Here is a 27022-nt window from a genome sequence, read left to right as displayed (position 1 = left end):
TTACTTATAGTTTTCGAATGCCCGATTTTGATGTAATTTTGGGTATGGACTTCCTAGGAAGATATGGAGTAGAGATGACTGTCGGAAAAAGAAGCGAGGTTTAACCTCGATTGTGGAGATAAGTTTAGTTTTGGAGAAGGCCAACAGTTAAGCATGCTGATTAGTAGTGTGAAAGCCGAAGATGTTGAGAAAGGGGTGTTCGGGGTATATTGCCCATGTAGTGCAGAGTGGTGATGTTCCACAATTAGAGATTCAGGAGGTCCAGTAGTTCGGACTTTCTAGATGTGTTTCCGGAAGAGTTACCGGGTTTGCCTCAAGAGAGGAGGTAGAATTTAGTATCGAACTAGCACCGGGACAGCACCAATATCTAAAGCCCCTTATCGAATGGCCCCAGCTGAGCTCCAAGAATTAAAGAAGCAACTCCAAGAGCTTTTAGATAAGCTTTATCCGACCGAGTCATTCTCCTTGGGAGCTCCAATCCTGTTTGTGAAAAAGAAGGATGGATCACTAAGGATGTGTATTGTTATAGGGAGCGAATAAAGTTCAGTGAAGAATAAGCCCCGCTACCCCGGATAGATGACCTTTTTGATCAGTTGAAAGGAGCGGCAGTGTTCTCCAAAATTGATTTGAGGTCCGGTGTACATCAGGTAAGAGTGGTTGAGCAAGATGTGGCTAAAACTGCCTTTCGTACAAGATATGGGCATTATGAATTTGTAGTGATGCCTTTTGGTTTGACTAATCCCCCCAGCAGTTTTTATGGACCTGATGAACAGGTAGTTCATGAGTATTTGGATCAGTTCATTGTGTCTTCATCGACATTCTGATTTACTCAAAGTCAAGAGAAGACATGAGAAAACACTTGAGATTATATTGCAACGGCTGAGAGAAAAGAAGTTTGTGCTAAATTTTCCAAGTGTGAGTTTTGGCTGAACCAAGTGATATTCCTGGTCATACCGTATCAAAGGAAGGGATTTCGTAGATCGTAGTAAAGTGCACAATCCTGGAATGGCAGAAGCCGAGAACAGTGAAAGAAATCAGGAGTTTCCTAGGCTTAGCAGCTACTACCGGCATTTGTAGCGGGATTCGCCCAGTTGGCTAAACCGTTGACAGCTCTTACTAAGCAGAAATCTCCTTTGTCTGGTCAGCAGCATGTGAAAAAGCTTTCGAGAGTTGAAGAAGAGGTTAACATCACTCCTTACTAGTGTTACCACAGGAGTTGTAGATTATGACATTTATACAGACGCCTCTTTGCAGGGACTTGGTGCTGTGTTAATGCAGTTGGGTAGTTATAGCTTTGCTCTCGTCAATTGAAGGAGTACGAACCAGACCCCTACGCTGACTTGAATTGGCAGCCGTGGTCTTTGCCTTAAAGATTTGGAGGCATTACCTTTATGTGTGAAGAGTAATATCTACACGTCATAAGAGTCTAAAGTACTTCTTCACCCAAAAGAGTTGAATATGAGGCAGAGATGGTTTAGAGCTGGTCAAGGATTATGATTGTGAGATCAAATATCAACCGGGGAAAGCCAATGTGGTACCGATGCCTTGAGTAGAAAGCCCATGTTTTCCGGCTTACCAGACAAAAGAGTTAATAGAAGAATTGTCTAAGGAACAGATTGAGGTGGTTTCGGGAAGAATTGCCAGCCTTGTGGTACAGTCCTCTTTACTAGAGGAAATTAGAGAAAAGCAAATGGCGATGAGTGGTGTCAGAAAATAGTTCACAAGTGCATGAGGGCAAGACATCTGAGTTCTTGTGAGAGATGGTGTCCTCTATTTTCGAAATCGGTTATGTATCCCTCCAATTGAGGAGTAAAACAGAAAATTCTTATGGAGGCTCATGACACACCGTACACCGCTCATCCGGGAGCAACCAAGATGTATCAGGATATTAAGAAAGGCTTTTGGTGGTCGGGTATGAAGAAAGACATGCAGAGTTTGGGTAAGGTCTAACTTGCCAGCAGGTGAAGCAGAACACCAACGGCCGTCAGGTTTGCTTCAACCATTGAGTATTCCGGATTGGAAATGGGAGAGCATTTCATGGATTTTTATCACGGGTCTTCCCAGAGTGCAGAAAGGTGTGTAATGCAATAGGGGTGATTGTGGATAGGTTAACCAAGTCAGCCCATTTTCTCCCAGTAAAGGAAATTACCACACAGATCAGTGGGCTCAGTTTACCTCAAGGAGATAGAGATTGCATGGTGTGCCCAAGACTATAGTGTCAGATAGAGATCCAATTTGTTTTAGCCTTCTGGACAAGTTTACAGAGAGTTGGGTACCCGTTTAGCATTCAGACTGCCTATCATCCTCAGACAGATGGCCAAACTGAGAGGACGAATCAGGTGCTCGAGGATATGTTTGAGAGCCTGTTGCATGGATTATAGAGTATCCTGGCATGAGATGTTACCCTTAGTGGAATTTGCCTACAACAACAGTTATCAGTCTACAATTAGAATGGCGCCTTACGAGCTTTGTATGGTAGACGGTGTAGGTCTCCGCTTCATTGGGATGAAGTAGGCGAAAGATGAGTTGAGTATTGCTCTTGGGCCAGAATGACTCAAAACTAGTAGACGATGTGAATTAATCAGAAATAGAATGAAGCAAGCCCAAGAGGGACAAGAGTTATGCCGACTTGAGAAAGAGGTAGAATTCCAAGTGGGCGACAAAGTGTTTCTGAAAGTTCCCCCCTACAAGCGAGTATGCGCTTCGGAAGCAAAGGGATTAGCACCGAGGTATGTAGGTCCTTTTGAATCTTACAACGATAGGAAAAGTGGCTTACAGATTAAACTACCACCTAGTATGGACGGGTGCATAATGTCTTCCATGTCCGATGCTACGAAGTATGTAAGTGATCCCCTCCACATCCTAAGCGTAGAAGACGTTGAAGTAGCAGAGAATCTAGTATATGAAAACGTCCAGTTCAGATTTTATCGAAGGGTTTAAAGAACTTCGGAACAAGAGTGTTCCGCTAGTGAAGGTCCTTTGGAGGAATCACAAAGTGGAAGAGGCCACTTGGGAAGTAGAACGAGACATGCAGAACGTTTCCCAGAGTTATTTGCAGAATTTCGGGACGAAATTCTTTTAAGGGGGGGAGAATTGTACGCCCCGCTTGAGGTACGTTGTTATTGTTTCCTCTTTTGCCCTTATCGAGTTGGTTTTTGTTATATTATTTGTTTGAGTGTTGTGTTGAATGTTTGCCCTGAAAATTGGATGAAAACAGAAGAAGTTCAGTCTGCCGTGCTTCGCCGGGCGAAGAATAACTTCTAGGTGGATTTCAAACGTGACTCTTCATTCTTCTCCTCTCAACTTCTCTTTTCTTTTGATCAAGGATTTTCAAGGGATTTTTGAAGGATTTGGGGTAGAAAAGCAACCTAAGGCTTCCTAAGGTAAGGATTTCTTCTTAAGTTGTGTGTGTTTGGGAGTTTTAACCCATATTGAAGTTTGAGGGTTTTCATTCTTTGGTTAAGATAAGAGGAGAAGTCAAGCTAAAAGTGAAAAAGAATTGTGTAGTCTCTCCTTAACAAGTAAGTAAAACCCAACCCAAGTTGAGATTTATGAATTCTTGATTAGGGTTTTGATAGAAATAGTATGTATGTGATGTGCATGTAATATAGCATGTATGAAGGATTAAATAGAGATTTCTATGCTTTGTGATTGTTTATACCTTGCAATTGAGAAATGGGTTGTTGGTTTGGCAAGGTAGTGAGATGGAATTTAAGGGATATTATGGATCCCCTTTTTGGAAGTGTTTTCTATGGCAGGTTTTGTGGCTTTGTGAAGGGGTTTTTCCCCATTTGGATGGTTAAGAAAGTTTTAGAAATGGCTATGATAGAGTTTTATAGTGCACATGAGTTGTTTGATGAAATGCCTAATAGAGGTTGAGTGAGAAATGAACCTTAATTCTTGCAACATTGCTGTTGCATCTCATAAGTGCATTGGTGAAGATGAACCATCCATAGGCACTAGTTTACATGGAAAAGTGACCTAAGAAAGTGTAAGGGAATGGTTTTGCAATTACCCTATGAGTAGAGAGCTTAGTGGGTAAAAGTACTCTAAGGGTAGAGAGCATTGAAAAAACTACAATAAGAATGAATAGAAGAGTAGTATAGTTGGGATGTGCTTTGTGATCATCACCCGACCGTTATGGGAATCGGATTGATGCTTGGTGATCATCATCCGAATAGCCCTTAGAGTGATGGGTCGATGCTTTGTGATCGTCACCCGATGAGTAGTAGAAATGGGTAGATGCTTTGTGACCGCTACCCGGTAGTGATAGATAAGTAGGTTGATGCTTTGTGATCATCATCCGACATTTAGTAGAAACGGGTGATGCTTTGTGACCATCACCCGATAGTGACTAGAGACGGGTAATGCTTGGTGATCGTTACCCAAAATTCATGAGGAACGGGTGCGCTAGGTGATCTCCACCGATAGTATAGAAAGACCGAGTTGTGCTTGTGATCTCTCACTCGGTAGTCACTAAGAACGGGTTGGTACTGTGTGAATTCCACCCGATAGCCATAAGAGTGAGATGGTTGCGGTGTGAACGCCATCCGCCGTACCTCCGGTAAGATGAGGCCATGATGTTATTGGAAACAGAATAGAAATCAGAGATAGCATAAGGAAAGATTAAGAGTTATTCATACGGGGACAGACAGATAGAGAGTTTTACTTACTGAGCATTATTTTGTGCTCACCCCTTATTTTCCTTTGTGGATGCAGGTTCTAGATGATGTTGCGGTCGGAGGGGCGTCGGCAAGCAATGAGGAATAGCTAAACTGTTTCCCCTTTTTGTCTTTTAAAATACATTTTTGTAAACTACTCTTTATGTATAAGACACATGAATTGATGAAAAGGAAACTTTGGGTGGTCCCAACTTTTCTATTGTTATTATGCATGCATTGTACAGTTTTCAGTAGGTGTTACAAAAATAAGTAAATAAAAACCAAACGGAATCGAAATCTTGGGTTGCCTCCCAAAAAGTGCTTGTTTAAAGTCTGAAGCTCGACTCCTTTCTGTCGTCAATTAGGATTTTGAAGAAGAATTGAAACCCTCTCGTCTTCATTCCCATTTTCAATATCAGGTTTCAATATTTGGCCGTTGACTTTGAATGTTCCCTTTGTTGGGTGGTGAAGCTCTATCGCCCCATATGGAAACGCGCGATGAATTATGAATAGGCCATACCATCTTGATCGCAATTTTCCCTGGAAAAGTCATAGTCTTGAGTTAAACAATAACACTTTGTCGCCCTCCTTGAATTCCTTGTTCACAATATGTTTGTCGTGCCACTGCTTAGTCTTTTCTTTGTAGATTCAGGCATTCTCATATGCATTATTGCGAAACTCTTCCATCTCATTGAGTTGCAGTACTCATTTTGCTCTTGCAACTTGTAGATCAAAGTTAAGAAACTTCACTGCCCAATATGACTTGTGTTCTAACTCTACTGGCAAGTGACAAGCTTTTCCATAAACCATCCTATAGGGCGACATTCTTATTGGTGTTTTGAATGCCGTCCTATATGCCCATAATGCATCATCAAACTTGATTGCCCAATCCTTTCAAGAGGTGCTTACTGTCTTTTCCAAGATTCGTTTCAGCTCCCTATTAGATACTTCTACTTGGCCACTAGTTTGAGGGTGATATGGGGTAGCCACTCGATGTGTAACCCCATACTTGCTTAACAATGTTGCGAATTGGCGATTGCAAAAGTGAGAACCACCATCACTGATAATGGCTCTTGGCGTGCCAAACCTTGAAAAGATATTATTCTTCACGAACTTGATAACTACGCGAGCATTGTTTGTTGGCAACGCAGCAGCTTCCACCCACTTCGAAACATAATCTACAGCAACCAAAATAAAACGGTTAGAAAATGAGGATGGAAAAGGTCCCATAAAATCTATCCCCCATAGATAAAATAATTCTACTTCTAGGATATTATTTAAAGGCATGACATTTCTCCTTGATATGTTCCCAACCCGTTGACACTCATAACAACTCATAACAAAATGAAAAGCATCTTTAAAAAGAGTTGGCCAGAAAAATCCTGATTGAAGAACTTTAGCGGCGGTCTTTGTCGAACCAAAATGACCACCAACTTCTATTGAATGACAATGACGAAGAATATTCGTCATCTCTTCTTCTAGCACACATCTTCTTATCATTTGATCGGCGCAATGCTTGTATAAAAATGGATCCTCCCAAAAGTAGTACTTTAAATCTGCAAAAAAATTCTCCCATCTTTGGGAGTTCATTCCAGGAGGTAATACTTTCTACGCCAAATAGTTAGCAATATCTGCAAACCATGGCCCTTCTTGAATAGCAAACAATTGCTCATTCGAGAAGTATTTGTTGATTGGCTTTTCTTCCTCTCGAACTTCTTCATTGGACTCTAATCGGGATAAATGGTTAGCCACTTGATTTTCCGTTCCTTTATTGTCCTTAATCTTCAAGTCAAATTCCTGTAAAAGCAATACCCATCGCAATAATCTTGGCTTGGAATCCCGTTTTGCTAGGAGGTACTTCAATGTAGCATGGTCAGTGTACACAATAACCTTGGTACCTAGCAAATAAGAACGAAATTTATCAATAGAGAATACTATTGCTAAAAATTATTTTTTAGTGGTAGCATAATTTAACTGTGGTCCCGTTAAAGTCTTGCTGGCATAATAAATCACATGCAAAACCTTACCTTTCCGCTGTCCTAAAACAGCCCCTAAAGCGTAGTCACTTGCATCACACATGAGTTCAAAAGGTAGTTCCCAATCAGGCGCAACAATAATAGCAGCAGAAAGTAATTTTGCTTTTAAACACTTAAATGCATCTAAACACTCTTGACTAAAATTAAAAGGAACATCCTTAGCTAATAAATCACAGAGAGGTTTAGATATTTTAGAGAAATCCTGTATGAATCTCCTATAAAAACCCGCATGCCCAAGGAAACTTCTAACAACCTTCATTGAGTTTGGAGGTGGTAGTTTCTCAATAACTTCAATCTTTGCTCGATCCACCTCAATTCCATTCGCAGATATCCGTCGACCTAACACAATCCCATCTCGTACCATGAAATGGCATTTTTCCCAATTTAGCACCAAGTTAGTGTCAACACATCTTTGCAAAACATTAGATAAGTTAGTTAAACAATCATCAAAAGAATCTCCAAAAACAGAAAAATCGTCCATGAAAACTTCAATGGACTTCTCAACCATATCAGAGAATATTGAGATCATGCAACGTTGAAAAGTTGCAAGAGCGTTGCACAAGCCAAAAGGCATTCTTCGATAGCCGAATGTTTCGTATGGGCACGTGAAAGTCGTTTTCTCTTGATCTTCTGGCGCTATAGCAATTTGATTGTAACCTGAGTATCTGTCTAGGAAACTATAGAACTCATGGCCAGCTAACCTCTCCAACATTTGATCGATGAATGGCAATGGAAAATGGTCCTTATGAGTCACGGAATTCAGTTTGCGATAGTCAATACACACTCTCCATCCCGTGACTGTTCGTGTTGGAATCAACTCGTTGTTATCATTACGGACCACTGTCATTCCTCCCTTCTTTGGCACTACTTGGACTGGACTTACGTATGCACTATCCGAAATTGGATATATAATTCCGGTATCTAAGAGCTTCAACATCTCATTCTTGACCACTTCTTGAATTGATGGATTCAATCTTCTTTGTGGTTGGACGGTAGGCTTATAACTTTCCTCCATTAGGATCTTGTGCGTGCAAATTGAAGGACTGATACCTTTTATATCCGCAATTGTCCATCCAATGGCCTTCTTGTATTTTCTCAATATGCGCAGCAACTTTTCTTCCTCTACAACACTCAAAGAAGCATTAATAATGACTAGAAAAAATTTACCATTTTCTAAAAATGCATACCTTAAATGAGATGGTAGTTGCTTAAGCTCAAGTGTAGGGGCCTTTGTGATTGGTGAAGTTGACTGAGACACCATGGCTCTAATTTCTCTTATCGAATTTGCTTCAGGACGAACCAAGGGTGGTAGAGCATTTAAGTATCTTAAACACTCTCTTATCTCTTCACTATCAACTTCATCCTCCTGATCTGTAGAATTCATCAAAAAATTCTCTAAAGGAAAAATGGGGTAGTCCTCTTCAAAATTTTGCTCCACTATGGTGTCGAGAACAGCAATCTTAAAACATGAGTCTATTTCAGATGGACGCTTCATAGATTTAAACACATCAAATTCTACTTGCTCATCTTCTACCCTTAAGATTAATTTCCCTTGATGGACATCTATCAATGTTCTACTTGTGGCTAGAAAAGGTCGTCTTAAAATTAAAGGTATTTCCCTATCTTCCTCCATGTCTAACACTAAGCTTCCTGTAAATGGAAAACGGCATTAAATTTATACTTGCCCCTAAATCACATAACACTTTATCAAAATAACAACTACCAAAATACAAGGGATAGTAAAACTCCCTAGATCTCGTAGTTTAGGTGGTAGTTTTTTTTGAATCAGCGCGCTGCATTCCTCCGTTAGTATAACTTTCTCGTGTTCCTCGATTTTTCTCTTGTGCATGAGGATCTTTTTCAAAAACTTCGCATATTTTGGTATTTGTTCTAGCATATCAACAAAAGGGATATTAATATGTAAACTTCGAAACATGTTAATAAACTTACCGAATTGCTTATCAAGCTTCTGATTCTTCAACCATTATGGGTATGGAAGGGTTGCCTGGCTCGAAGAAGGTTTCTGCTTAGATGCACGCTCGCCGCGGCCACCAGATTCATCGCCACGATGATTAGTTGAAAGTTCTAACGAATTGTAAGCAGGATCACGCTCGCCGTGGCCACCAGTGTCATTGCCGCGACGATCATCCTTGTTTCGGACGAGCCTCTCCACATTCTCACGATCACTGCGGCGAGGCATGTCATCGCCGAGGCGATCGTTCTTCTGCTCATCCTTCAAGTCTTGTTCTTGCCTCTGTTTTTCACCCTTTGAATTTTCCAAAATTCGTCCACTCCTCAAGGTGATTGCATGCGCTTGTTCCTTGGGATTTTTCTCTGTATCGCTCGGCAAAACTCCTTGAACTCTTTCCACTAATATGTTGTGAATTTGCCCAATTTGAGTCTCAAGGTTCCTAATAGAGGCTTATTGATTTTGAACCAGGACGCCAGTCTTCTCAAACTTCTTGCTTGTCTCTTCAATGAACTTAGTCAACACATTCTCTAAATTAGATTTTGGCTCTTGAGGTTGAAAAACAAGATATTGTTTTTGCTCATTGTTGTTGCTCCATGAAAAGTTCGGGTGTTTCCTCCATGCTGGATTATATGTGTTGGAATATGGATTCCCTTGCCCCCTTTGGAATTTATTGACGTAATTGGCTTACTCAGGCTAAGCAAATGGGTTCCCTTCTTGACAATCCTTTGATGAATGATTTCCTGCACAAAGTTCACATGTTAGAGAAGAAGATTCAATTGCATTTATTTTTAACACATTACCTAATTGCTTCTGGATGTTTGAAAGTTGAGCAGCAAATGCAGTGTAACTGTCAACTTCGTGCACTCCCGCTGATTTCCTTGTTGAAGTTCTCTCTGAAGTTCTCATATAGTTATTGTTCGCCATCACCTCAATCAGATTGTATACTTCCTTTGGTGTTTTATTGTTCAAGGCTCCCCCACTTGCAGCATAAATCATAGCTTGAATAGTTGGTAGCAACCCTTGGTAGAACGTTTGCACTTGCGACCAGATTGGTAAACCATGGTGACGACACCTTTGTAAGAGATCCTTATACCTTTCCCATGCTTCATACAATGACTCCGAATCTTATTGGTAAAAGTTGGTAATCTCACTCCTCAGCTTGGCAGGTGGAAAATATTTAGTGAAGAACGCTTGAGCTAACTCGTTCCATGTCGTGATGCTCTTAGATGGCAGAGAAATCAACCAAGCCTTAGCTTTATCCCGAAAGGAGAATGCGAAAAGCCTTAGCCTAATTGTGTCATCAGATACTCCATTATGCCTGAATGTGTCGCATAACTCTAGAATATCTACGATATGTAGGTTGGGATCATCATTAGGTAACCCAGTGAATTGGACTGACTGCTGAATCATTTGAATAATTGCTGGCTTAATCTCAAAATTATTCGCTTGAACGGGTGGTCTCTTGATGCTAGAATAGCACCCATTAATAGTAGGACTAGAGTAGTCCTTCAATGCTCTTTGAACCACTGCCGCTCCACCCATTGCATTTCCTCCTAAAGTATCCTCATTCACATTCTCTTGATTTCCAATATTGGGATTCACATTTCCTGTGTTAGCCATTGATTTTTCAGAGTCAGTTTGCCTCTTTTCTTTCCTCAACTGTTTAGCGGTTCTCTCGATCTCAAAATCTAGTGGATTAAGATCACCACCACCTCTTGAACGTAAACTCTCCAGATTCTAGCTGAAAACAACAAACAAAACAAACAAAAATAAAAATTAATTAGTAAACAAAAATAAAACAAATCAAATTAGCAACTAAATATTTCGTATTGATATTGGTAAAATAAAATAGTTTCCCGGCAACGGCACCAAAAACTTGACAGGCTATTCGCAAGTATACGAAATCGTGCAAGTAGTAAAACTCGAGTAAAGAAGTGTCGAATCCAAAGAGAACTATCTACCAAGTATCAAACTAGTCTATTTTATTGCTATTTGATGAAACAGAATTTTATGAATGAATTTAATGAAAAGGAAAACAAATTAAAAACTAAACAAATCAGAATTTTATAAAAGCTATGGTGTAAAGATCAATATAGCTAAACCGTAGGGCATGGATTTCACACCAATTTAATCCTATGTATTGACGATTATTACTATCCTAATTAAGCTTATTCTAAAGGCCAAACTCCTTAATATTCCCCTAATTTTCTCTCGAACAATTAGTGAATTAACCCTTAAACAACAACCCAAAATATCTCTAAGTTGGATTTAAAAGCTAAGAGATCATTAAGTTCGATGAAATTTACCAGAGCCTCATAGATTGCGGTAACCTATCTCTAGCGTTTGCTCAATCTATGGTTTTATTACCTTAGACAAATCAGGTTTCATCTCTCGATCTCAACCCAACTCATGATATCATTCAACCCTAGGATCCTTAAGAATTGAAAGCATTACACACAATAATAAAACTTAGAATTAATGCTCAATAAGAAATCAATAAAGATAACGTCAACACATATTCATAAATTGGGCTACATCTTTAGCCCTAGAAAAGAAATTTAGTTCATAGTTGCAATAATAAAAACCCTCATTGTATTCAATAACATGAGTTCAAGAAAGAAAAATATAAACACTTCTCTAATTGGTGAACGAGAGCTTCAAGGATCCCTATCTCCAAACTAGTAGCCGTCCTTTTCTCTCTCTCCAAAAACTCTCTTCAAACTTCTTAAAGACCCTTATTTATAGTCCTAGGGTTTTGATCTTACTTAGGAAAAGAGTAAATGCCTTAGCCCATTCAGATTCGGATTAGGATAATGCATTAACCTAACAAGCTCGTGACCCATCACCACGATGGTAAAAACAGTCACTGTGGCAATCGTTCTTTCTATCCAAGGTATCCGTGATCTTTAGAATTCGGTAAAGTCATCAACACAGCTTTCCAACGCCACCAGAATCATTGAATTTTGATTTCTACAGCTCAAGTTATGACAGAAACATCGAAGCATGCTCATCTTGAAGGAATTCCAGATTTTACGTTATATCTTCGACGCGTCACAACTTTCTCGTTTCAACTCTAATTCTTGTACCGTTTGTTCCTACGCGTCATGAATTCCATCGACATCATTCTTTTCCCTTCATATATTTGTTTGAGCCTGAAAACACTCAAAATACACCCATGATCCCATAAAAGGTATTTATGAAAGAATTAATTCAAATTCCACACTTTAAACACATTTTTCCATAAATAATCCAATTAAATCACTAAAAAAATATAAACTTTCAAGCTCTTATCACCTTGCTCATTTCGCTGAGCCTTCAACTGATCCAAAGCTCGCTGTAGCTCCTTAATTTGAGGCAGCGGAGCTACCTGGGGATCGCTTTCCGCAATGTGAGTTCGACCCTCACGGTTACGGTTGAGGAAAGATCATAGGTCGGATTTCTTCTTGTCTCGGTCGAAAATCCTGGCCAATCTCGACACACGCTGGCTAGAGCCGTGTGATGACGTTGAATGGTCTGGGGAACCTTCCTGACCTTCGCGGTGGTGCGAACCGACCCGCGGACGGTGGGAACTTCCCGCGCAACAACGATCGAAGTCGTCACTTTGGCGATAATGGGAATCTCCCTGCCTTGTACTTTTTTGGGAGTGCTCGTGTGACGTGGCATGGGACGGCTTAGGCCGCGACATGTCACCGAGTCTCAATGCCACGGGTATTCTACCCGGGGCACGATTGGTGTTCGCTGGCTCCTCAGAGCCTCTAGGTCCGCTATGTGCCACCTGCTTTCCTTTTCTTTAACGCGCTGCAGTGCGTGCGTTATGGGCTTTTGCCCTTTTTCGCGCTTTCATGCGACCTGCAAGCGTTTTTGGTGGTAGCACCGCTTTATTTGATTCTGGTGGTACGACCCGATCCAACCAGTCCAACCTTTGGTTGACCGTTTGGAGAGTATTGTTGAACCTCTCCAGGTAGCTCTTGACGGCTGGATCAAGCCGTGAGCTTGAAGGGATATCCCCCATGATATTTTGCGGGGCCAAGGGCACCTCGGGAGAAGTGTCCTCTTGTACCTGGGGGATCTCTTCATCACCATGATTGGTTCACTCAAATTCAAATCTGCGAACCATTTGCTGTAGTGGGACAAATTAGTCAGAGATTCTCCTGATGAAGAACAAGTACTAAATCAGACCCTCCTTCTAGCGCCAAATTGTTGATGCTTGATTTTGACACCAACTAATCGCACGTAGGAAATGCTGAGCGGACTCAGAGATCACACATGTATAAGGGGGTATTGGGTTGAGTAAGAGATGAAGAATAATGTTTAAAGTGGTTTGGATGCTTAAACAAACGAATCCTACGTCCACTGATATTGTATTAATGAGTGAAATCAGGTCGCGTTCAACGAGCTGATTTATAGCTTAAGAAATACAATAGGGAGAGAGAGAGAATGTATGATATTTCAGAGAAAAATTCGCTAATCCCACAAACGGGAAAGGAGCCCTCTATTTATAATGGGATGAATTAATGTAATGATTACTAAATCTGTGAGTGGGGCAGATGCCGTGCAAATCCTCCTCTGCGTCCCATTACTCACCTGCCCGAATGATTTCCTCGACTTGTGCAGGGATTGGAAACGTGGACCTTTTCTAGCCTCTCACCAACTTGGCGCATACCCACTGCATTGGCAGGAGCATGCTGCTCACGTCATCACACGACGTGGCTGCATCTGAGTGGTTATAGAACCTTCTCAAGCTCTAACCACCCATGCTAACAAAGCTCGGCGTCAGCCCTACTTTCTTAGGCAAAACAGGAATACATAAATTTCTTGCATTTACCTTATTAATGCCATCTTTGCCTGGGCAACTTGTTTATAGTGTTATTAATAGATTAATCTCTGTGCACAGACATAAAATATAACAATTCTCCGATTTTCATTACAGAACAGTAATATCTTTTGTAATAAACTTTAAGTAGACAAATGCTTCGAGAAACTTTCATGAATTGCTGTGTGTTTCTATTTTATTTCTTTCAATTCTGCGTATCGAAGTCTCTTGTGAATGCTGTTTCTGCCTTTTATGAGTAAAATTCTAATTAGGTGAGCGAGTAATGTTTCCCACCATCTGTAGAGAAACACAGGGCTGCTCTGCTGGAACCTGAGAAAATTATAATTGTTTTCATCAGAAAAAATTGAGTGACGAAGGACATAATTACAAAGCTATATATTGATGGAGTACTTACAAAGTGGCCAGATCCAAGAATCCAATAGAAAAAGAAATTCTTATATGAACTAACAAATCCTTTAGTTGTTGAATCATCACTTCCACAGTATAAAGGAGAACGCTCCAAGCTTAAAAATTCTTTCAACCCTTCCCACCTGAATTTTAGAATCAGTTATAAGCAACAGAACTACCAAAAATCGAACACACAAGATTAATTGGAGAAGAGAGTAATACTTGAGCTTCTGAATCCAGGCTTCTACTCCTTTTGTTGAGCATATCACATCAAGCTATCATAAATATCAACCAAAATTCAGTTGTTGGAGGTCAAAACATCTATTATTAATCAAAGTTTTCATGTCAAAAATTCAAACTCTTACCTGTCCATTGTATATCGTTACATTGATGCCCTTGGCTAGGAGCTCGTCCACCTGTTAAATCACAGAAGTTAAAGGCTGAGTGTTAATTAATTACTTTCCACAACTCAGACAATGTCTATACAAAACAAATTTTATCACCTCATTGATTCTTGGTTTCATAAAATTTCCAGTCATGGCTGAAAAAACTGAATATACTTGCTCCTCCCATCTGCAAGAGAGTGGTTAATGATCCACGGAGTCAGCCAAAGTGTTAACAACTTATACAAGCTCTTCTTCGTGGTTCAAGCAGCAGGAACTTACGTTACATTTTCAGGAATAATCTTTAACTTCTTTTTGATAGGCCCGTTCATTAATTTATAAAGGTCAACAGGCTGAGCTCCAGCGTCAGCTGTTGAAAATTTATTGTTGATAAGATATTTAGAATACTTATCTACTCCAAGTCCTTTCGATTCCGCTGTTGTTATTCTGAAAAAGGGGTCATTCCCAGCATCAAGCAAGAAGTTATAGAAGTCCTGCAAACTCCAATTATCACTATATTGCTAAAAATTCTGTAAGCCTTGTATTCGAAAGTGTGTGCAGATATGCATGAATTGATTTGTAGTGAGATAAAGAACCATACCACATTACTGTGATCCAAAATAACACCCTCGAGTTCACTCCATGTTGTTGTTGCATCTTCGTATTTACCTGCTGCTAGTTGCCGCTTAATCTTTAGAGCTAACCTGTTCTTGCAAATGGATTACGTTAACTTAATTTGAGTTTGCCTTTTTCGCAAACATTAATCAGAAAAAATTAAATTCTAAATCTGAACCTGTTCGATTCATTCAAGCCTTTGTTGTCCATTCGTGACAGGTCTTTTAGAAGTGGTGCCCATGAAAACTGGATTAGTCATTCGGTGTAAGAAATTTTAATGGGAAAATCAAACTTAGTTTTAGATGTACAGATATTTGGCACAGAGGAATTTTCTAATAATGAAATCTCATACCACAAAATCTTCGGGAGAAATCCAGGTATTACCCAAAGCAACTCCTGCATTTTGACACATGCAATAACATAATCAATATTTACTTCAATACGAAGATAAGTACTTCATAACATGCTATTATAAATGTCTGCAGATGGAGGTAATTATGTAACAACATAATGTCAGTTACCCCCTAGTTGAAGCTTCAATTCTCCAGCTTCCATGGCTCTTACAGTTGATACCCCAAGAGTAGCAGCAAATTTTCCTCCATATGACTCTGCAAAAATGTATAAAGGACTTTTCTGAAGGGTCTCATTTCCATTGAAGAGCACCTTCAACAAGGTAGTTAAGTCCGTGGCAGCAGCCTCATCGGTTCTAACGAGCAAGTTCTTGTCATCGCCATCGATGTAACTAAATCCTGTTCCCACTGGACTATCCTAAATTCCATTAAAGTACAGAAAAAAGTTTACTAAAGAAGAAAGAGAAAAAAAAAAAAAAAATTGAAGTTACTGAACATTGTACCACAAATAAAAGATCTGCTTTCTTAAGCCATGTAGAATTCCGGGGTTGCAAATAGCCATCTAATGGTCCTATTTCTATGAAATTTCCAAGCCCAACACCAGAGACTCCCTAAATTTAGATATAAAAATCAAGTCAGATTAAACAAACATAACTACATTGCGAAAAATCAAATTCTCGTGTCTATAAAATATTTACTCACAGGACCTCCTTGGATCCACAGTAATGTTGGCCATGGCTTGGATGGATCTTCAATTCTGTATGGACTCTTATAAAGCCACCAAAACAGGTGACCCTCTGCATTGAAAAAGTAAACATTAAAGCATTAACAATAACATTAGCATAGTTTTAAAAATGTTCACATACTTGGTCGAACTTCAACATATCCCCATTGTTCAGAACCGTCATCGGTTCCTGCGCCGAATGCGAGATATCCATGGAGCAAACTAGAAGAGAACAACAAAAAGAGAAAGGGTAGCAAGTTTTTCTCCATGGGAACACTCTCTGTGATCCAATGAAAATGCCTGGAAGAGTATATATAATATGAAGATAAACTGGCATAAGAAATTTCACCACTTTGATTGTCACTATCTGATAAATAAATGGCTGTGACAATTACACGCAATGAGAAGATTACAGGATTACTTGTTTGCATTAGTTTGAGAAAATGTCAAAAGATAAGTAAATTTTTTTCTTGTTTATAGATAGAATAAACAGAACAAATAGAGAAATGCAACCAAATGAAAGCGGATTACAATTTATAGTGAACCAGATTAATGAAACGTTGATTTAACTAGAGTAGTTTAGTTGAGTAAGTATTTGATAGTTACTTAAAGGAGTAAAAACCTCTGGGCTTGTAATATTTTCACTACTATAAATAATTCAGTTTTGTTTTTTCTTAAATTTTCTTTTAAAATTTACATCTTATATCGCCTTCCTATTTCATCAACCTCCTTTTCTGTAATGTTATTAACAATTCTAACAACTCTTTTGAAGGGGTAAGATCCAGAATTTGAAATTAATGTCTCTGACAATGGCAATAGTGTAATAAGATTTCGGTGTATTAAAAATTCCAGTGAAAGAAGCTTTGAAATGATATTTTAGAGAGAAGATAACTTATAAATATGCACTAGAGATTCATTTAAAGCAAGTGCATCTTGAAGTTAAGTGAGTGTTGACAGATTATTTGTAAGTATACGAAATTAGGTAAGTAATAAAACTCAAATAAATGAGTGTCAAATCCTAAGAAAACCACTACTACCAAGTACCAAAATAATCTATCTTGTTACTATTTGATTAATTAGATTCCTTAAGAAAGAATTTAATGAAAAATAAAACAAACTAAAAACTAAACAAAAGCAAAATTTTATTAATACTTTGATAAAAAATCAAGATGACTAAACCTAGGACACAGATTTCACACCAATTTAATTCTATGCATTGACAATTATTGCTAACCTAATTAAGCTTATTCTGAAGGCCAAATTCCCTGATATTTTGATGATTTTCTCTCGAACAATTACCAAATTAACCCTTAATTAACAACCCAAAATATCTCTAAAGTGGATTTACAAGTTAAAAGATCATTAAGTTTTATGAAATTTACCAGAGCCTCATAGATTGCGGTAACCTATCTCTAACGTTCACTCAATCTGTGGTTTTATTACCTTAGACTAATTAAGTTTCATCTCTTAGATCTTGACCTAACCCATGATGTCATTCAATTGGGCCCTTCAGAATTGAAAGCATTAAGTGCAATAATAAAACTTAATAAAAATTAACAACAAATAATTCAATGCATATTCATAAAATTGGGCTGCATCTCAGCCCTAAAAAAGAATTTAGTTTATACTTTCAATACTAAAAACAAACATTGTATTGAATAACATGAGTACAAGAAAGAAAATAGAAAAATTTCTTTAATTGGTGAACCCAAAACTCCAAGAATTCTGATCTCCAAAGAGTCGCTGATCTTCTCTCTTTTTTCTTAATCTCCCTAAAAACCAATTAAAGACCCTCATTTATAGTGCTAGGGTTTGGAGGTTAATTAGACAAGAATTAAGTGCCTAAGTCAAGTTAGATTTGGACTAGGAAAATAAAACAGTCCATCAGGCCCGCATTCCATCACTTCAGCGACAGAAATGGTCATAACGACAATCGTTCTTTTTGTTCCATGAATCTGGAATATTCAGAATTTAATAAAGTCATCAACACAAACTTTGTAGCCCTCTGAATAAGCTTTCCAACGCCACAAGAATTATCCAATTCCCATTTTTACAGCTTAAGTTATGATCAAAATATTGAAGCATGCTCATCTTGAAGAATTTTCAGGTTTTAAGTCTCATCTTTAACGCATTATAACTTCCTCATTTCAACTCTGATTCTTGCACCATTTGTTCGTACTCTTCACAAAGTCCATCAAGATCATTCTTCTTCATTCAAATATCATTTATAACTTGAAAATACTCAAAATACACCTGTGGTCTCATAAAAGATATTTATGAAGTAATTAACTCAAATTTTGTAGTTTAAACAAATTTTCTCACAAATAATTCAATTGAATCACTAATAAACACACATTTTCAAGCTCTTATTAAATGTGTAAGAGCTATTGAAATAGAGTGTTTAGTGAGTAAACATTTATAGTGAAACAGTGTAAAAGTAAAGTGAGTTTTACTTTAAATTAATGAAATTGTGCTCGAATTCTAATAGTTGCGGTTTTGAGCGTCTTATGTACATAAATTTTTGGTCTCAGAATCTCTTTGGAGCTGCGACATAGTAAAAAACAAAGGCGGATGACAATTACTAGGAAACAAATTCCAGGAAATGACCATGAAAACACACACAAAGAGAAGATTACAGAATTGGTTTTGTCTTCACTAGTTTGAGAAATTTGTCGGAGACAGGAAGGAGATACAACAATTACGTCAATTATTATAGAATAAGAGAATAAAAAGTTCATCTTTTGATACATTAAATTTGGTTAATTTATATTAAACTTTTCTATTTAATTTTGGAACTCAAAAGAATTTGTGTGGAGATTAAATAATACCACTTGCCTTTGAAACTTTCAAATATCAATCCCAAAAGTCCAATCTTGTGAGCCCAAATAAACTCATTTGTACCAAGTTCCTAAAGCCCATTCTTGCCAAATGGTGTTATACAAGTTTTGTGCTGTGCGGACCTATGGACCCAACACGACCCATTCGTGCGATGTCTCTCAATCCGTGCTAAATTTATTGATTACTGATAAGCTCAACAATTAACAAGCTCGTCCAAACAAAAAAGCTCAAATCAATACAGCCGAAAAACAAAAATGGCGACTCAACAGTTGATAGCAGAGCACCAAGAAGGAGCCGAGATCCACCATGGCGCCAATCTTTGCAAGCAAAAATGTCAGGAATTTCTCCAAGAACTCAACCTTCCTAAAGGTCTTCTCCCACTCAACGACCTCACCGAGATGGGTTATAACCGCGCCACTGGTTTCGTTTGGCTCAAGCAAAATAAACGTTACGAACACAAGTTCCATGCCATCGGACGCACCGTTGCCTACGAAACCAAATTAACGGCGTTTGCTGAGAACCGTCGGATGCGTAAAATTAGTGGAATTAAAAGCAGTGCGCTGTTCATGTGGGTGAAGATTGGTGAAATGTCCATAGATGATCCTAGTTCTGGGAAGGTGAAGTTCACTAGCGCAGCTGGTCTCTCCCTGTCCTTCCCAATCTCTGCGTTCGAGATAGAAGAGAAGGACCACAAGTAATAATTTGAAACTATGGGGGTCGATAGGAAATTTCAATAAAAATAATTTGTGTTTTCTTGATTGTGATTTAGTTCTGTGAGCATGAATGGGCAAGAGAGCATTTAATTATCTTGGGTGTATGATTAAAATAAGTGGCATTATTATAGTTGGTCCGACGTAAATAAATCCTTGGCGTTGAGTTTTTTTTCCAAGTTTATATTCCCTGTGTCTAATGTAATCTACCCCAATATAAAATATAAATATAACAATTCTCCAAATCTCAGTTACGGATTAGTAATATGTTTTGTGATAGATAATAAAGCTGAGAAATTCTTCGGGAAATTTTCACGAATCGCTGNAATACAACCAATTATAAGGTATACTATCAAAACAGCTTAGAATCCAAGTCCTAAAATGTAAAATCTGAAGGAGGCATTACTTGACATCTTCTCTAAAATCTTTAGCATCCTCGTATGAAGCAACCCGCCGATAAATAGTCTGGTAGAACAGGGAACCCGACGACAATGAATCAGTAAAACTTGGATATGCTATATCCAGATATGTAAAGTGAACAATGAAAATTAAAAAGAAAAAGAAAAAATTGACCGGATACCTGACCGATGCCAACAACACCAATAAATTGCAACGTCTTCTCCCACTCTGAGACAAAATTATTTATGGTCAGTTGGTACACAAAGAAAACTGAGAAATGATTTCAAATGCAAACCCCACTGATGATACAAGCTTACAGCAGATTGTGCCCCATCCAACCCTCCACTCCATAAAGAAGCAATAAATACATATGTGGGAGAATGCTGCCTCCTTAACTAATTAACTACTAGATTATGTTAGTCAAGACAGGTGCATACGGGCATACAAGCTATAGCACATCTGACGAGTGCAGACATGCTCGAAAACCTTTTCCTTCCTAGTATTTCTATTCATCCTGTAAAATGGTTTCAAAATGCTCCGAATATTTACAAGACATCAGTGTCGAGCTCAAATCTTGCTTTCAGAGAATCTCTGAAGCAGCCAGATGCAAGCAACTTAATTTAACAATTGGAAAGAAAATTTTTTATAATGTTGGTTGGCAACCAGACAGTGATGGCTTGGTAACATCCTCCATGTAAGCTAAAGTTCAATAAGGAAACGTTCCAATCCATCAACCTCTTTTCAATCCTGAATGTAATTTACAAATCTGAAGAAAGAAATTATACAGACCTAATAGCGCATATAATGCTGCAACAGCTCCCTGCGCATAAGATACATGCATTTATTAGTGAAAGATACACTTAAAAATTACACTGTAACCCAGTAATTATTTCCCCATTATGTATTTGCGACTGCGTTGAACCAGATAACTAAAATAACTAATGCCTGTGTAATAAATACCTCATTTAGTACGGTCAGTGCCGTCTCAACTCTCAGCTCCTTAATTCGGAGACCCTCTTTTATCCAAGACTGAAAACCGCCTTGGACCATGTAGGGTCTCTGTCATAAGAACAACACCAAACAATTAGTAGTAGATAATATTATAGTTTTCGATGATAAATAGCTTAGTTTGCAAATGGATTCAGCGGATACCACATTCAATAACAAGAAATATAATAATTTTTTAAGCTTAATTGCCTTAATTAGGCAATCTGAATTTAAATTTGATCTAGTATTTAAGCGTCAAAAATTCCAGTTACAAGCGTCTTCCATATAGAGAGGCTGTGGTAACCTATGTCACCATGATACGCTTTCCTTAATTAGTTTTCACCAGTTGTACATATATACACTTCCTTATTTAGTCAGAATATGTATAATTTTGGTATAAACAAATTTAATGGCTGTAATTTAGGCAGATTTTCTGCTGTAATTCAGGTTTGATTTTAGCCTTCTATATTGCACATTTGTGCCTATATAATGAGAAGAAATCCTCACTAAGAGGACATTGAATCCAAATGACATGGTATCAGAGCTAGGTTCCTAAGTTACAAACCTTTCTCGTGTGGGTTTTCTGTTTTTTTCTTCTCGGTGTTCTTGGTTACGTTGGGCTTCCTCTTGGGTGCTGTTGGCGTTGTTTTTGGGACTTCTTGGTATTTTCGTCACTGTCTGAGTGCTTCTTGGAGTTTTTCGACGCATTCTGGGTGTGCTTTCTTGGTGGCGCATCTTTGGTCCTGAGGTTGTCGGCAGTTTTTGGTGGTGTGTTGCGTTTGTCAGCAGTTTGTGGTGGTTCCTTGGTGGTGGTCGATCTCTTCTGGGGTGGTTTGGGGTTTCAATATTTTTGGGTATTGATTGTTGAAGTTTTTGGCCAGGTATCGTTCCAGTTTTCCTTTCTGAAATTGTTTGGTTGATACTGTTTGGGATTACTCTTGGGCTGGTTATTGGCTATTTTTTTTGTTAGTGTTTAATTCGGCTATCATGTCTTCTGATTTTATTGCGGTGAAATTCACGGGTAAGAACTATTCTGCCTGGGAATTTCAATTTCGTTTATTTGTTATGGGGAAAGAGTTATGGGGTCATATTGATGGGAGTGATAAGGCTCCTACGGATGTTTCTAAACTAGCTTAGTGGCAAACCAAAGATGCTCGGGTGATGACATGGATTTTAGGATCAGTGGATCCTATTATTGTTCTTAATCTAAGGCCATATAAGACTGCAAAATCTATGTGGGAATACTTAAAAAAAGTCTATAATCAAGACAATATTGCTCGACGATCTCAATTAGAGTACAAGATTTCTAGTTATACTCAGGGTGATCTCTCCATTCAGGATTTTTTTTTGGATTTAATAATATCTGGGGAGAATTTACTGACATTATTTATGCCAAGGTACCAGAAGATTCTCTCTCAGTTGTGCAGGAAATTCATGCGCAAAGCAAGCGAGATCAATTTTTAATGAAGTTACGACCTGAATTTGAAGCCACTCGCTCTAATTTGATGAATCGCAATCCCGTGCCATCTTTGGATATCTGTTTTGGGGAGTTACTTTGTGAGGAGCAACGACTTACCACCCATGCCACTTATCAGCACGACAAAATGATATCCAATGCAGTGGCTTATGCTGCTCAAGGAAAAGGCAAGGGCCGAGACATGCAGAACGTTCAATGCTTCAACTGCAAGGAATATGGGCATATTGCTGCCAACTGTACACGGAAATTTTGCAACTACTGTAAGAAGCTGGGGCACATTATTAAGAAGTGTCCTACTCGTCCCCAGAATCGTCAGGCCAATGCTTATCAGGCTACTATGGATTCCACTCCTTCTGCTACTCCTAGTGCTTTCTCTGCTCTTACTCCTGAGAAGGTACAACAGATGATTATTTTCGGATTTTCAGCCTTAGGACTGCAAGGTAACGGTTTGCTTTCTCCCTCATGGATTATTGATTCAGGTGCATCTAATCACATGACTAGTTCTTCTGATATTCTTGGCAATGTTCGAACTTATACTGGATCGACACATATTCAGATTGCTAATGGTTGTCAGTACATACTCATGCTATTGAGGATGTTGATTCAACTATTAGAGATGTTTTTGTATCTCCTCAACTTTCTACCAGTCTTATTTCAGTCGGGCAATTGGTTGATAATAACTGTGATGTTCATTTTTCTCGTGATGGTTGTCTTGTGCAGGATCAGGTGTCGGGCAAGATACTTGCGAAGGGGCCTAAAGTTGGACGTTTATTTCCTATGCATTTTTCCATTCCTGCTGTTATTTCATTTGCTTGTAATGCTGTGAACAACAAGTGTGAAGTATGGCACAAACGGTTGGGTCATCCTAATTCTGCTATTTTATCTCATATAATAAACTCTGGTTTGTTGGGTAATAAAGATCAATTTTCTTTTCATCTCTCTTTTGATTGTTCCACATGCAAATTAGGTAAAAGTAAGTCTCTTTCTTTTCCTTCTCATGGTAGTCATGCTAACCGCTGTTTTGATTTAATTCATAGTGATGTGTGGGGAATTTCTCCGGTTATCTCCCATGCAAATTATAAATACTTTGTTACATTCATAGATGATTATATAAAGTATACCTGGATCTATTTTCTTCGTGCTAAATCTGAGGTCTTATCTGTTTTTCAACAATTCACTGCTTATGTTGAGACTCAATTTTCTTCTGGTATTAAAATTCTGAGGTCTGATTCTGGGGGTGAATACATGTCTCGTGAGTTTCATGATTTTCTCACACAAAAAGGCATTGTCTCTCAGCGTTCTTGTCCATATACACCTCAGCAAAATGGTGTTGCTGAATGTAAAAATAGACAATTGTTGGATGTTGTTCGTACTCTTTTGCTTCAATCATCTGTTCCTCCTAAATTCTGGGTTGAAGCTTTATCTACGGCTGTTTATTTAATTAATAGATTGCCATCCAGTGTCTTGAATTATGAAACTCCTTATTTTCGTCTTTATAATCAGCACCCTAAATACTTTGACATGCATACTTTTGGTTGTGTTTGTTTTGTTCATTTGCCTTCTCATGAACGACATAAATTATCTGAGATGTGCATTTATGGGTTATAGTACTTCACACAAAGGCTATGTTTGCTATGATCCATGCTCTAACCGATTTCGTATTTCTTGTCATGTTGTGTTCTTTGAAAATCAATCATTCTTTCCTTATCATGATAAGTTTTTGCCTGAGATACATGTTTTGCCTCATTTTGATGACTTGCCTCCTTCTATTGACCGATTCAAATCTGGACTTGTATATGAAAGACAACAATCTGCTTTGCCCCTTCTTGAGCCTAGCCCGCCATCTGAACCTGTTCAAACTGAATCATCTACGGGTGATCCGAATACTATCCCAGTTCCTCGTCGCTTGACCAGAGTGTCTCGTCCGCCAGACTGGTATGGTTTCTCTGCTACCTCTCTCCATGTTACTCTATCTAATATTCCCATTCCATCCGGTTATTCTAAGGCAGCTAAACATGACTATTGGCGTGAGGCAATGGCCGAAGAACTTCAGGCTCTTCAGGATAATCATACATGGGATGTTGTCCCTTGTCCTCCTCAAGTCAAAGCTATTGGTTGCAAATGGGTCTATTCTATCAAGCTGCATTTTGATGGCACTCTGGATCGGTATAAGGCCCAGTTGGTTGCCCTTGGCAATAAACAAGAATATGGGGTGGACTATGAGGAGACTTTTGCTCCCATTGCCAAAATGACTACGGTACGGACTGTCCTGTTTGTTGCTGCATCCCGAGGTTGGTCTCTTCATTAGATGGATGTCAAAAATGCATTTCTTCATGGTGATCTCAAAGAAGAGATATACATGACCCTTCCACCTGGTTTGTCATCATCTTCTTCCTCGGATGTCTGTAGGTTGAAACGATCATTGTATAGGCTGAAACAAGCTCCCCGCGCCTGGTTTGATAAATTTCGCTCCACTTTGCTCCAATTTTCATTTCAGCAGAGTGCATACGATTCTTCTTTATTTTTTTGCAAGACATCTCTTGGCATTGTCCTTCTTCTGGTTTATGTTGATGATATTGTTATTACTGGCACAGACTCTAGCTTGATCACCCGACTGTAGCAACATCTTCAAGCCTCATTTCATATGAAGGACCTTGTTTGTCTTACATACTTCTTAGGCTTGGAAGTTCATACTGATTCCTCTGGCATTTTTTTGAATCAGCATAAATATACTCAGGATCTAATTACATTGGCTAGTCTTCAAGATACTTCTTCTGTGGATACTCCTATGGAAGTAAACACGAAGTATCGTTGGGAAGAGAGTGATCTCCTTTCCGACCCTACTATGTATCGACAGTTAGTGGGGAGCTTAAACTATTTAACCATTACACTTCCTGATATTTCCTTTGCCGTTCAACAGGTTAGTCAGTTCATGCAGGCTCCATGTCATCTACACTTAGTTGTTGTACGTCGTATCATTCGATATCATTGAGGTTCTCCTAGTCGTGGCCTATTCTTCCCTACTGGGACTCCTCTTCAGGTTGTGGCTTACAGCAATGCAGATTGGGCAGGATGTCCTAATACGCGCCGATCTGTTACAGGTTGGTGCATGTTTCTTGGTGACTCTGTGATATCTTGGAAGAGTAAGAAACAAGATCGCGTGTCCAAATCTTCTATCGATTCTGAATACTGTGCAATGTCTGTTGCTTGTTCTGAGATTCTTTGGCTTCGTGGCGTCCTTGTTGAGATTGGTTGTGTTCAATCCGATCATACTCCTCTACAAGCTGACAACACTAGTGCCATTTAGATCGCTGCCAATCCCGTCTTTCATAAGCGTACCAAGCACATTGAGGTGGACTGTCATTCCATTCGGGAAGTATTGGACACTCGTATCATTTCTCTTCCTCATACTTCTACTGACCTCCAGATTGCAGATGTGTTTATAAAGGCTATGACAAGACAACATCATCAGTTTCTTGTAGGCAAATTGATGCTTCTTGACCGACCAGCATCACTTTGAGGGGGGATGTCACCATGATACGCTTTCCTTAATTAGTTTTCACCAGTTGTACATATATACACTTCCTTATTTAGTCAGAATATGTATAGTTTTGGTATAAACACATTTAATGGCTGTAATTTAGGCAGATTTTCTGCTATAATTCAGGCTTGATTTTAGCCTTTTATATTGCACATTTGTGCCTATATAATGAGAAGAAATCCTCACTAAGAGGACATTGAATCCAAATGACAACCCAAGCTAACAGAGGTAACTTCTCACCAGGTTCTTGGATTGGAGAGGTGCAGTAAGCTTCTGATAAATCAGTGATAGTAAGTGAAATTCTGGATCCGAGGACTAAGAATTTATTATCCATGTCAAAGATCAGTGATTATGTTTTGTCAAATGAACTTGTCAGCATGGCGTTACCCATGGTTGCGGAGGATCGACAGATAAATGATGTCTTGGAAGAGCTGTTTGCAGAAGAGGTAGTCTTTCCCCACCGATGAACTACTAAAGATTGATCTTAGCCTCTTAGTAACTAATACGTTGTTTTGGATTTAACAGGGAAATGAGTTGCAAATAAGGCAAGCAGATCTCTACCTCCGCAAAGGTGAGTAATTGAGTTTCTTTGAAATATTATTATGAGCTCGAAAGAGGAGAGAGATCCTTATTGGTTATCGCTTGGCTAATGCCGAGAGAGCTGTCATCAATCCACCTTCCAAAAATGAGACAAAGAGATGGTCTCTGAAGGATGTCTTTGTGGTAATTGCAGAGAAGGAATAAACCCTCATTCCTAGAAAAGGAAGAATATCCTTCTGCAACTGGTGAAAACTCGAACATCCTGCACTGATCAAAAGAACGAACATCACCATCTCGATCTGACTGAATTTAATCCAAACAACGAGCATCACCTTCTCGATCACTTACACCAGAAATCGATCTCAAAAGCATTGATGTTAGTATTCAAAGAATCAGAGGAAAACAGAGAGCAAAATCACGAAGGAAGAAAAAGATGAAATTTACGTATATTCCTCAAAAAGTGTGTACTCTGTACATTCTGCCCTCAAATATATATAATATATTCTACCTATGTAACAAACTAACTGAATCTGTACCAAAAAAGAAGCCAGCTAATAAAGACAAAAAA

The 27022-nt window shown here is 38.7% G+C and overlaps 3 protein-coding genes, 1 long non-coding RNA gene and 1 other non-coding gene across 5 annotated transcripts; 2 read left to right on the top strand and 3 right to left on the bottom strand.

Annotated features, from left to right (window-relative positions):
* Nucleotides 1–5018: 5018 nt before the first annotated feature.
* Nucleotides 5019–5891, bottom strand: LOC116131195 (uncharacterized protein K02A2.6-like). The gene is made up of 2 exons (XM_031416843.1): nucleotides 5571–5891; nucleotides 5019–5201 (listed from the first exon to the last, which is right to left on the bottom strand). The coding sequence occupies exons 1-2, from the start codon at nucleotides 5889–5891 to the stop codon at nucleotides 5019–5021; spliced, it is 504 nt and encodes a 167-aa protein (XP_031272703.1).
* A 3832-nt stretch (nucleotides 5892–9723) lies between these two features.
* Nucleotides 9724–9830, top strand: LOC116131327. The gene has a single exon (XR_004128243.1). It is a non-coding gene; the product is annotated as a small nucleolar RNA R71 (small nucleolar RNA).
* A 3885-nt stretch (nucleotides 9831–13715) lies between these two features.
* Nucleotides 13716–16231, bottom strand: LOC116131285 (serine carboxypeptidase-like 51). The gene is made up of 13 exons (XM_031416948.1): nucleotides 16105–16231; nucleotides 15941–16035; nucleotides 15742–15849; nucleotides 15410–15656; nucleotides 15241–15284; nucleotides 15067–15134; nucleotides 14875–14977; nucleotides 14556–14767; nucleotides 14394–14463; nucleotides 14256–14306; nucleotides 14113–14165; nucleotides 13898–14033; nucleotides 13716–13812 (listed from the first exon to the last, which is right to left on the bottom strand). The coding sequence occupies exons 1-13, from the start codon at nucleotides 16229–16231 to the stop codon at nucleotides 13747–13749; spliced, it is 1380 nt and encodes a 459-aa protein (XP_031272808.1). The 3' UTR covers nucleotides 13716–13746.
* A 2823-nt stretch (nucleotides 16232–19054) lies between these two features.
* Nucleotides 19055–19498, top strand: LOC116131194. The gene has a single exon (XM_031416842.1). The coding sequence runs from the start codon at nucleotides 19055–19057 to the stop codon at nucleotides 19496–19498; it is 444 nt and encodes a 147-aa protein (XP_031272702.1).
* A 417-nt stretch (nucleotides 19499–19915) lies between these two features.
* On the bottom strand, nucleotides 19916–20820 carry LOC116131323. The gene is made up of 3 exons (XR_004128241.1): nucleotides 20699–20820; nucleotides 20091–20137; nucleotides 19916–19975 (listed from the first exon to the last, which is right to left on the bottom strand). It is a non-coding gene; the product is annotated as an uncharacterized LOC116131323 (long non-coding RNA).
* Between the last annotated feature and the right edge of the window lie 6202 nt (nucleotides 20821–27022).

This window comes from Pistacia vera, unplaced genomic scaffold (genome assembly GCF_008641045.1).
Source record: "Pistacia vera cultivar Batoury unplaced genomic scaffold, PisVer_v2 Contig230, whole genome shotgun sequence".
Classification (NCBI taxonomy): Eukaryota; Viridiplantae; Streptophyta; class Magnoliopsida; order Sapindales; family Anacardiaceae; genus Pistacia; species Pistacia vera.
This window is presented reverse-complemented; position numbering and strand designations above follow the sequence as displayed.